This window comes from Cynara cardunculus (assembly GCF_001531365.2).
Source record: "Cynara cardunculus var. scolymus isolate 2C chromosome LG 16, CcrdV1, whole genome shotgun sequence".
NCBI lineage: Eukaryota > Viridiplantae > Streptophyta > Magnoliopsida > Asterales > Asteraceae > Cynara > Cynara cardunculus.
Genome location: NC_037543.1, coordinates 21,876,531 through 21,887,973, shown reverse-complemented (window position 1 = coordinate 21,887,973; position 11,443 = coordinate 21,876,531). Strand labels below are relative to the sequence as shown.

Sequence of the window (11,443 nt, the reverse complement as noted above, 5' to 3'; positions counted from 1 at the left end):
ATGTGCCAATATTTCCATTTGCTCTTTGATTTTTTACATTGTTGGTGCAAATTTTTTGTCTTGTTTTCATCTTGCTTTACCACGCTAGATGGTATATTTTCTTCTCATCTCTATCTTCCTTGTTATTGCTCATTGAACCAAACCAACCACCATCTCGGTACGGACGACTAAAAAACTCAATGGAGGCGTTAGTTTTCTCGAACACAAATGAAGCATGATATGAATGATGAATGCATCCAAATTACGCCATACACAAACGAATGATGATGCTAAAATGCAAAAAAGATGTATTCAACACTAAAAAGCATGCAAAAATAGCATGAACATGGTGACGATGATTGTGTTGCATGATTTGTTGAGATGCCATTTGATCTCTTCCAAAATCCGGATAAACAAGCATGTGGGTAGGGGTAACAATCTTTGTAAGACTCTTCTCTTATATAAAGTGTATGCAGTAACGTACCCCTGGCGATAATGAAGTCCAATCCTTTTAGATGAAGTGGTTATATATAAAAATAAAGGTTGGTCTAGGAGTAGGAGTGGCAAGAGCAAGAGTCGTACTTTATGATTGGTTCAATCTTTTTTGTGAACCGATAATTTAAAGCATTGAAATGGGGCTTTTATTTTATAGAAGGTTTGTATGAAAGAAAAAGTAATATCTAGTTGGCAAGTGAGAGTTGAATAAGTTTAGATGCATCCTTTTTACCATACAACTTACACTTGAACACAAGATGAATTTATTTTACAAACAACACTTACTCCAGTCAGAGATGCTTACTCTAATCAGACCTCTTATTTCAGACAGCGTTTATTGTTGGTAAACAGCCTCTAAATCAAAAGGTTGAAGGGTGAATGAGCCATAAAAATCTTATTTAAAGGACGTGATCCAAACCGTAGATCATCTGAACAATAAACATATAATTACAATTACAATTTAAGGTGTTGCTGAAAAAAAGAAGTGGTTAGAGGAGTTGGTATTATGGGGATGGGCATAAAATGAGGAGGACGATAGAAGGAGAATGAAAGGAGGGTACGTGGTGGATGACAGTTGCCATGTCTATCTATTAATAATAAGCTTTTAATCATCATCACAATTCACAATTAACTTAACTTGTTGTCTTGGACAAAAAGTCACTCATTCAACCTTCAAACCGCGTATTACAATTATTACATCCATTGACGCTCGCCCCTCCTCCTCCTCCTCCTCCTCCTTCAATTCCATCTACGCTCTCCTCATTTCATTTTCGCTTCTCCATTCATTCACCTGCTAATCTTGTTCTTTCTTATTTCTGTAATAATCTCCAGCTTTTTTTTTTATCTCCATTTTCGATTGATTCAATAAAACCCAGGATTTCGATTTCTTTTAAATCGATCTCCCTAGGTTTCATTTGATTTCAGAGCACCTCCAACAGCTACATTTCTAGGTTTTTTTTTTTAATTGAATTTCATCATGGATGAAATTTGGGTGATCCTTTAGGCGTTTTGAGGTCTTTTTGTGTTTTTAGGGTTTGATTTTTTAGATTTATTCTAGGGTTTGTAAAAAGTTAGTGACAATCATGTCGTCAGCTGGTGTTTTAGCAATTAACCCACTTTGTGAGAACATGATTCTGCCGCCGATGCCTGTTCATACCCAAGATTTCATCGTCATTCATTTGGCTATGTCGGGTTCAGTGGTTCCCATTAGGGTGTTGGAGTCGGATTCAATCGCATCCGTCAAACTTCGTATTCAAAGCTATAAAGGCTTTGTTGTAAAGAATCAGAAGTTGGTTTGTGAAGGAAGAGAGTTAGCAAGAAGGGATTCTTCCGTCAAGGACTATGGTGTTGCAGATGGGAATGTCATCCATTTGGTTGTCAAGCTTTCCGATCTTCAAATGATCAATGTCAAAACTTCTTCTGGGAAAGAGTTCACATTTCATGTCGATAGGAACCGTGATGTTGGTTATGTAAAAAAGCAGCTTGCTAAGAGCAAGAAAGGATTGATTGATACGGATGAGCAAGATATCTTGTGTGAGGGGGAGGAGCTTGAAGATGAGACACTCATACATGACATTCGCAAGCATAACAACGATGGTGTCATTCATTTGTTTGTAAGGAAGTCTGCAAAGATTAGAGTTACACCGATGGAGAAGAATTTTGAACTGGCCATTGTTGCACCACAAGTGAATGATTCAAGGGAATATGATTCTGCTGACAGGCATCACACCAAGGGAGATGATGGTACAGGGTATTGTGGTTTAGTTGCTAGAGATCCTATGAATAGAGAGTTTTGGTTGGAACCCATCATTGTGAACCCAAAGGCTGAACTCCCTTCTGTGCTCTTCGACCTGATTAACTCTACCTATCAAGGGTTGGGAAAAGGAAATTACCCAAAAAGGTCGTCCGAGGGTACCGGTGGAGCCTACTTGATGATGGATGCGTTGGGGAACAAGTATGTATCTGTTTTCAAGCCAATTGATGAGGAGCCTATGGCTGTAAATAACCCCAGAGGATTACCCTTGTCACTTAATGGTGAAGGGTTAAAGAAAGGTACTACAGTTGGCGAGGGGGCATTGAGGGAAGTTGCTGCCTATCTTCTGGACCACCCAAAAAGTGGACGTCGATCTTTCTCTGGTGAATACAAGGGATTTGCCGGTGTCCCACCTACAATATTAGCAACGTGCATGCACAAAGGGTTTAATCATCCAGAGAGTCTAAAGGAGAAGATTGGGTCACTGCAGATGTTCATGGAGAACTCTGGAAGTTGCGAGGATATGGGTCCTAGTGCTTTTCCAGTAGATGAGGTGCACAAGATTTCTGTGTTGGATATTAGGATGGCAAATGCTGATAGGCATGCTGGGAATATACTGGTGAGCAAAGGAGAAGATGGCCGGTTTGTGCTGATTCCTATTGATCATGGTTACTGCCTGCCTCACAGTGTAAGTTTTTCTCCTAGTTGCTTTAATCTTGATCATTACATTCTTAGATAAGATTGTAAGTGTAACTGTTTTGTTGCGTTTCTTGTACTATGTTTGGCTTGTTTATTTAGTTTAGATTGTTAATTAGGTTGTTATTGAGGTCCATGAAGCAGATGATCTGAAGATCCACAGTATGTGGTTCAGTGTTGTTGTGGATACTCAAAAAACCACCAAAATCACACACACACATAGAATATAGAGATTTACTTGGTTCACCCAACAGGGTGGTTCACTAGCAGTGACAAAAGGGCTCTTTGTTAAAGCAACATGATATTTCCTCTTTCCAGAAAAAAGTAACAATTTTCATTTTAAGTTGTTAAAAAAATGCGCAGTGCTTCATATTTTCATATGTTTTAACTTTTAAGTCTGAATTTACTTTTTTGCCCACTACTAGTCATTACTTGAAATTATTAATTCTGATTCTAGTTCACAAGTTATCTTATATTTTGTTTGACATTTGATTGGTATTCAAACATTTTTTTTCAAACTATGTGTCAAGTAAAAAATTGCTTTTTTTTTGGATTGAAGGAGTAGATGATATCATAATATAGAAAAAGTTGATGTTATGAAGCATTTAACATGGTGGTATTTGGCCCAATTTCTAAGATGTGTTCAATTCACCCTTCCCCTTGCCATCTTAAAAAAAGAGTGTCCCTGGATGTACGCAACCCTTGAAGCAGATATATGGAGTATTTATGGGTTCTAATACAAGATGTAATCCTATTAGGATCTTGACTCACATAGATGAAACTCAATTATAGACTGATAAGGATCTTTCAAATATCTATCTACAGGAAATATTGCAAACCCCTTGATAGAGGCTTCCCCTTTTGAGTTAAATGTTCAAGAAAAGACTGGTTCCACACACACACACACACACGCACACATATATATATATATATATATATATATATGGCATTTTCAGTGGTACCTCTGCATCATAGAAAGACTGGTTCCATTTATATAAAGTGAACCAGACAGAAAAGGAATTTGATTTGACAGGAAAGTTACCATCTTAAATGCCATTTAGAGCCTGAAGTATGATCATCTAAATTTTTAAACATCAGTCGTTGTACATCCATTGTTTTTCTAATTAAGCAAGCACCCATTATTTCCTGTGTTGCCACAGTTTGAAGATTGCACTTTCGATTGGCTCTACTGGCCTCAAGCTCGTCAAAGGTTCAGTCCTGAAACTGTTGACTACATAAACTCTTTAGATGCTGAAGAAGACATTGCTCTGCTTAATTTTTATGGCTGGAATTTACCTCTGGAATGTGCCCGTACTCTTCGGATATCCACCATGCTTCTGAAGAAAGGTGTTGAGAAAGGACTCAGCCCTTTTGCAATTGGAAGCATCATGTGTAGGGAAAACCTGAATAAGCAGTCTGTGATTGAGGAGATTGTTGAAGAAGCAGATGATTGTGTTCTTCCTGGTTCGAGTGAAGCTGCATTCATGGAGACCGTTTCTGAGATCATGGATCGGCGTCTAGATTCAATAGCCGAACTCTAACAGGTCTGTAGATCATAACACCAGTATATACAATTATGTGTTTTTACGTACTACTCATGCATGTGGTATGGTACATATGCATGTATGAGGGTGAATGGATGTGTTCCCAGGAATAAGCTGTTTTAAGTAAAATTCTCTCTGTTTTACGACTAATATTTTCATTTTATGGGTTTCGTTTGTATGTTATAAGATAAATGAAGATTTGAATGTAGGTGGTGATGCCAGATCTCAATTGCTCCAAGCTATATATCTGAAATACAATGAATGCAAAACAGATTCAATCCATCAGCAACAAATGAATATAAATTTTGGTTATTATTCTTTGTGTTTATGTTTTGGTTATTGAGTTGATTGTGGGCATTTGAAGGCCAAGGGCCTGATGCTAACTAGTTGGAAGTTGGCCCAATCAGCAAATCCCAATCCGGTCCCGGTGTAGGTAATTCGGGTCTCCAGACCCCATACCATTTATGGGCTGATGGTTGGAATAAGTTATTTAAATGGCGTATTTCTTCTAAGTTGTTATGGGAGCAGAATGTTTTAAATCAAGGAATGTTATGTAACTTCACTTGTATTGGAATGATTCTACAAATCACTAAATACTTTATAAAACTAATTGAATCATATAACCTTAGAACTCAATATTCAAACAACAATGCAGATTCAAATCAAGTGTTTTCAACGTTAAAGCAATAACGATTTCTCCTTATCGTGGTTCTACTACTAGATAGAAAGTAGAGATAGTGATATCTATATTTGATGCAAAAGAGGAGTACAAAGATCAAATGTTTGATAAACTTGAAAAGACCAAAAATTGAGATTTTGATGGCTTGCCATGACTTCAATTTCCTTGGTCGCCATATTGTACTAAACGATATTATTTGTTTTATAAATGTGAATGTATTATTGAATTCTTAGATTTTTTTGAAGTAAAATTCTTGTATATTTAGTCACATAGATTTATCAAAATATATTTACAAAAAGATTAATTTTGAATAAAATAATATTATTAAATTAAAAGGAAATAATTAATATTTCAAAAAAAAAAAGGCATTTACCAAGACCAAAGTTCCATATTGTGGAAAAACAAAATCCCATAAATAGTTATGGTAAATGCAAATATGTTCATTTCCACTTTTCCTTTTAAAAAGGGCAAGTTACAAACACATCCCCCATGATGCAAGCAAGAAAACTTGGCATCTATTTCTGCTCTGCTTACACCAAAACCATGGTTACAAAGATCCATTCCTGAAATGAAAACAACTTCAGTTCTACAACATAATGACAACACCAATCTGGTACATGCATTGTTCTCTAAATAAAAGGGAGTAGAATGACAAGCATGCCAGAAGAAACAAGATGCAAAAGCCTAGGAGGATATCATACATTTATATCGTGCATCATTTGCTTGGCTTCTTCAATTTCTTCCTTGATCTTCTTCTGCAAAATATCGACAACAAAGATATGCATAGTTGTAATGGAAAAAGATACAATTTTGTCTTTCAAATGGTGAACTAATATAATCTAACATAATTTTTGGGATATAAATAGAAAGAAAGACAATCTTCAAGTAAAATAAATGAGGTAAAGACCACAATGCTTCAAGATGTAAAATTACCTCTTGCTAGGTTTCTTCATTCCAAATACACCTTTCATAATTGATTCTATATCCACATTCCGGCCCTTCATGATTTTATCATGGTACATCTTGCTCCCCATCTCAACAATTTTTTCCTCCACCTCTTCTAGTGTTTGATCCACATCCAGTTTTACCTCTCCTTTTCTTATAACTGTAACATTAAAACCATTTGCCCTTGCTTCCTGGTAGGTATCCTGCAAAAAATAAACACATGGCTTTCTTCTAATTCATCGTATAAACATAAAACCAATAGAATAAAAAATGCCTACTCTGTCACATGAAAATTGCAACCTTCCCATTTTAGGTATATTGTTAAAATTTAAACATTTTCATGCCTAGTAAAGATTGTTATTCAGATATTTGGTCCTCTTCAGCTCTTCCCATTGAAAGAATGCCCATATTGCAACCCTCGCACAAAGCAAATAAATAGCTATATATATAGCTATATATATATATATATATAGAGAGAGAGAGAGAGAGAGAGAGTCAGATTATGGGGAAAACTGCAAAAAAATAAAAAAACTTGGGAACACCCTAATAACCATTCATCTTTAATTACTTGTATGCACATGTGCATACATACAGATGAAGGGTTATTTGGATGTTCCTCAGTTTTTCATTTCTTTGGGGGTTTCCCCTGAAATGCTCTCTTGCGCTATGTATATGTGTGTATCATAAAATGATATATATATATATATATATATATAGACGGCTAGTTTGACTACTAACCTTTGGTGATTGTGGCACAACAAAAGCAGTGCCATTTCCAAGCATTTCCAAATGAGCCTGTATAATATAGCAAAGATTCTTGCAGTCACCAGCATCCTCAAAAGCAATAATATGATGTGGTTTTGGATCTAGTTCAAGATCCGATGCCATCTCCAATGAATAGAATCCTATTCTCTGATCTCCATCTCCATCGATATATAATTCAATACACTGCAATTTTTTTCAAAACATATGAATCTTATAACACAACCGCATATACCAATATGTTTTGCTCCCTCCCATGCAAAAGAGAGGTGCAATTTGACGTTTGAGGTCGAACACACTAATTTGCAACTCAATATTGACAAGAATTCTTTGACGTCTCAAGCAGAACTTGGTGGTTGCATCACATCAAAGAAGCCACAACAGTAAATTGTAAAAGCAATCATTATCGTTTGCAAGAAACAATGGTTTTGCACATAATTATGCAAATGCAAATTAAAGAAGTCATTGACATTGAAACGCTGTGTCCAAAATCACTCATTGTTGCATAGCATAGTGTGGTTCTTTTTGAATTTTTGCAAGAAAGATAATTTGTTTGTAACAAAAAGCCAAGTATTACTGTTTGAAAAGTCAACTACTCATTGTAAAAGTGTATCACTTCTTTTGCTCAAATGGAAGGAGTATTATTGATCTTTCTTTCTCTTTGGCATGAATGAAGGGATCAAGAAGCAAATTTACCAGTAGAAATGGGAGATCAAGCCACCAATAATAGTCTATTTCCTCCTCATCTCCATACTCGCTATACTTGCTCACAACAGCTTGTGGTCCAAACAACTCCATTTCCCTTTTGAGCTTATTGATTTTCTCAGCAATGAATATTTTTCCTTTATCAGGAACCTTATCCATTATATTGGCAGCTTCTTGTATTTCCTTTTCAGTGATCCATCTGTCCAAGTCCTTCCCAATATCCTTCATAACAGCTTTGGTTTCTGGATCATTCTCAGCATTATATGATTCTATAAATCCACGAGACCATTTCTTCGTATGCTGCCAAAATTCTTTCCCCGATTTCTTGCCAGGTTTAGTAGAGCCATCACTCCCTTCTATCACGGTCCTTGAACTTTTCAAATTCCCACTTTCAACTTTTTCATCGGTTTCTTGAGGCAACTTTTGTGGATCCGTCTTTATAAGATTCGAATTCCCCAAGGTTTCAGCAAAAAGTGCTTTCCTTTGATCTAAATAGTCATCAAGAAACTCTTGGCTCATTGTTGTAGCTGGTGTGGGGCCCTTCCATCGGGGTATGATCTTCTCTGGAGGATCATACAAGCTAATCCCATCTAAAGAAAGTGCCATAATTATGTTTAGGATAATAGCTTTTTAATTAAAAAAAGAAATTTGTTTTCTCTTTTACATATTAAAGAAGAAAGAGATGTGATACAAAAGAGAAATGAACCTTCGAGAATCAAGTTCTAAAAAAAATCTAAACTTGAAATAAACATTGTTACAAATTTTACACATACCATTCTGTTGTAGTTTCTCTAATATATTTTTATGCAACCATCAAAATTTTGTTCCTCCCTATAAGGATCCTAATACAATTGAGGCTGAAAACCAGTCTATTTGACCTTAAGAGTCGAACCTAAGACGATATAATTAAGACTGAAATTAGAAAGAGGTCTTTGTTAGTAGTGTTACAAAATGAATCATAATTATACCAGGCTTACATGTGATGCACCAAAGTGTACGTAATAAACCACAAGGGTTGTGGCATAGTGGTTGAGGTGCTGGGGGATGTGGTGGAATATCCCATCAACCCAGGGTTCGATTCTAGGCGTACACAATAATTGTGGCTACTGAGTTTATCAGGGCTGATTTTTAATAGTCACAATTTGCCGGGGACACCCTTCAAAAAAAGTGTACGTAATATAAAGGGTCTCTGTTAGAGCATAAAATTCATTACCTGCTCCGTAATCAAGGTTTTCAATATTGGAATGAAGGTATTCATGAAGAGCGTGTAGTTTCTCATTTTCTTTCTCAACCTTCTCCTTAAGACCTTTAAAAAACAAGGCCTTATCTTCAGCATCCATAAGATGAAAAGGATCTCGGCCCATCAGCTCATTTTCTCGTACCTGGAACACAATTTCTCTAAGCTTCTCATCTTTCATCCATTCAAATTCACTTTCATTTTCATCAAGTTCAAGCATTTTCAGCTCTGAGACTATATTTATATCTTCTTTCACTTTCTCTCTAGCTACCATGTAATTTTTTCTAAATCCACCTCTAATCTTCTCAACTATTGGCTCAAATTCTTGAAAATTATCCTCCATCCACTTCTCACGATTTGCTCTTCCTAATTCCCCTGCCTTTGCATCACTACCTGTAACACATTCTTCTTTCTCATCCTTCGAATCAGCATTCTTGGTGAATGCATTTCCTTTCTCTCCCAAGTTGGTATCTTCTGAAGACTTGCTTCGACTTGGTTCCCTACTACCAGAAAAGTCGAACTTTTCACCATTAGTAGCCATCTTTGGAACCATAGGAACTTCAAGAAAGTCTGAAACTTCGGCTTCTTGGTTTTTCTCTTTCTTGTCAATTTTTTTCTTATGAAGATATTCTCTTGCTTCCTTGACAGAACTAATAATCCTTGATTTTGCTCCAACTGATTTCTTCTCAAGTAGTTTTTCTGTATCTAATAACTTCGACCGTTTGTCTTCCAGACCTTGTGCAACACCTTCATCATTATTTGGAACTTCCAATTTTGAAACATCAGAATTTTCTTTATGGCCCTTCTCTACACTACTTGATGCACTTACAATTCTACTGAAATCACCTTGTGGGACGTCAAAATATGTGGGTTCAACACTGTTCACTTCCTTTTTATTTGGTTCATCCTTCTTACTTTCATAACCTTCCCCATTAATTCTTTTACCATCTGTTTTCTCAATTTCTCGTGCACGCCTCGCCATTGCTCTAATTTCTTGGATTTTACCATCAAAATCTATAGAATTATTGTTCAATGCCTTTACCTTCACAATGCTGTCCATAAGCTCTTCCTTATCTAGTTGGGGCCTTTCTGTAAACACCATTCCTGGCTCCTTAGAATCTTGAATAACTTCCACACTACCCTTTGTTGATTTTTCTTTGGCCATCCTAGCTTTAATCTTTCGTCTCAACATCTCCTTCTCCAAACTAGAATACTCTTCCTTATCTCCCTTTTCTTTTCTAAAAAAGTTCTTCAAGGCCAAAAATACAAGAAAACCACAAAAAACTGATATCCCAACTTTAGAAAGTTTGGGAAGAATACCAGGTTTACCAGTAAAACTTCGAATAGTATCACGAAAACCCGATTTCCCAAAAGAATTTACAAATTTTGCCACTGAACTATTTGGTGGAAGCACATTTTTTCCAATCTCCATTTCTTTGGCTAAAAATTTGGCATGAGAAATTTTGTCTTGCACTTGTTTTACATGATCTACCTCTTTCAGGTTATACATTGATGGATTGATTTGGATTCTTCTCAAGATTTCATCTTCATTAACATCCACCTTCTCTACTTTACCATTTGAATCTTGAAAAACAGTAAATATAGGATTAGACCCGATACCCCAAAACTGTGTGTCAGCCTTGTACTGATCAGCCCAACTCTCCAATTGATTCCACAAAACATTCTTTGATTTTGAAGCATCTATACCGTCAGATACTTTACCATAATCAAGAGTTGACTCGGAATAATCAATATCATCATTAAGAATCCGCAAATTTGACAGGGAATTATCGATATCATCAATTTTAGGAAGTGGGTTTTCAGGAATAGAAGCTAAATCATGATTAATTGTACGATTCTGACGCACCTGTTGTTCAATGAGCTTTCTCCTTAGATGGTTTTTCCTGCGCTTGGTTGGTCTGTCGAAATGAGCTGAAACTATCAAGTTTCTGGAGCTGTGAAGTCGGAAATTCGATAAAATTGGAGAGGGTTTAAGAAAGAACTTGAAGAATGGTGTTCTGAAATTGAGTGGGTTTTTGGTTCTATAAATTGTGATGGAATTGGTGATAGAGTGAAGTAAGGTTTGAGGGTTTCGGGTGGATACTGGCTTTAGAATCTCCATAAACAAAAAGGACTGAATTCACATATAATAAGAGAGATGAAAACTAAAACATGGAGTGAAAAAGACGAGCTAGCTAGACAAGATGTGATGGATAACAATAACAATCTCCAAGATAGTGAATTCAGGTGAGAGAAGGAGACTAAAACCTCAGATGAACCCTTGCCTCTTTAGAATTCGAGGACAAGGAATATGAACCGGACTGAGTGGCCGAGTTCTACAGGATTGACTCGGGTTCGGTGTGAGTACCCTGACAACGGTAAAAGAAAATCAAATTGATGGGTTTTTAACACCAAAATAGCAAAGATTTTAAAAAGTCATTGGTTTTGCAAGTAGGCATACCTCAACCTGTGAAGGATTCAGAAAGTAAGAAAAGAATTCTGAACATTGTCTGGAAGTACATATATTCTGTTTTCTTTTTCCAATCTCTACCATTTTGTCATTGTTTTTGTTGATGCTTCCAAAGAGATAAAATAGTGTTTTTACGGTAGGGTTACAAGCTTTGGAGGAATGAATACAAGACCAAAAC

The 11,443-nt window shown here is 36.2% G+C and overlaps 2 protein-coding genes across 2 annotated transcripts; one reads left to right on the top strand and one right to left on the bottom strand.

The window, feature by feature from the left end:
* Positions 1-1,103: 1,103 nt before the first annotated feature.
* On the top strand, positions 1,104-4,757 carry LOC112529239 (phosphatidylinositol 4-kinase gamma 4-like). The gene is made up of 2 exons (XM_025140416.1): positions 1,104-2,915; positions 4,084-4,757. Exons 1-2 carry the CDS (start codon positions 1,557-1,559, stop codon positions 4,462-4,464), a joined length of 1,740 nt encoding a protein of 579 aa, XP_024996184.1. The 5' UTR covers positions 1,104-1,556; the 3' UTR covers positions 4,465-4,757.
* Positions 4,758-5,540: 783 nt separating this feature from the next.
* On the bottom strand, positions 5,541-11,248 carry LOC112529136. The gene is made up of 5 exons (XM_025140216.1): positions 8,772-11,248; positions 7,550-8,148; positions 6,830-7,039; positions 6,080-6,294; positions 5,541-5,901 (listed from the first exon to the last, which is right to left on the bottom strand). The coding sequence occupies exons 1-5, from the start codon at positions 10,915-10,917 to the stop codon at positions 5,862-5,864; spliced, it is 3,210 nt and encodes a 1,069-aa protein (XP_024995984.1). The 5' UTR covers positions 10,918-11,248; the 3' UTR covers positions 5,541-5,861.
* Positions 11,249-11,443: the final 195 nt, after the last annotated feature.

Coding starts and splice junctions, on each gene's coding strand:
- LOC112529136 (XM_025140216.1), bottom strand. CDS start 10,917: ATGGAGATTCTAAAGCCAGTATCCACCCGAAACCCTCAAACCTTACTT. Junction 7,040..7,549: donor TTGATCTCCCATTTCTACTG/GTAAATTTGCTT, acceptor AAAAAATTGCAG/TGTATTGAATTATATATCGA. Junction 6,295..6,829: donor TTGTGCCACAATCACCAAAG/GTTAGTAGTCAA, acceptor TATTTTTTGCAG/GATACCTACCAGGAAGCAAG.
- LOC112529239 (XM_025140416.1), top strand. CDS start 1,557: ATGTCGTCAGCTGGTGTTTTAGCAATTAACCCACTTTGTGAGAACATG. Junction 2,916..4,083: donor GTTACTGCCTGCCTCACAGT/GTAAGTTTTTCT, acceptor GTGTTGCCACAG/TTTGAAGATTGCACTTTCGA.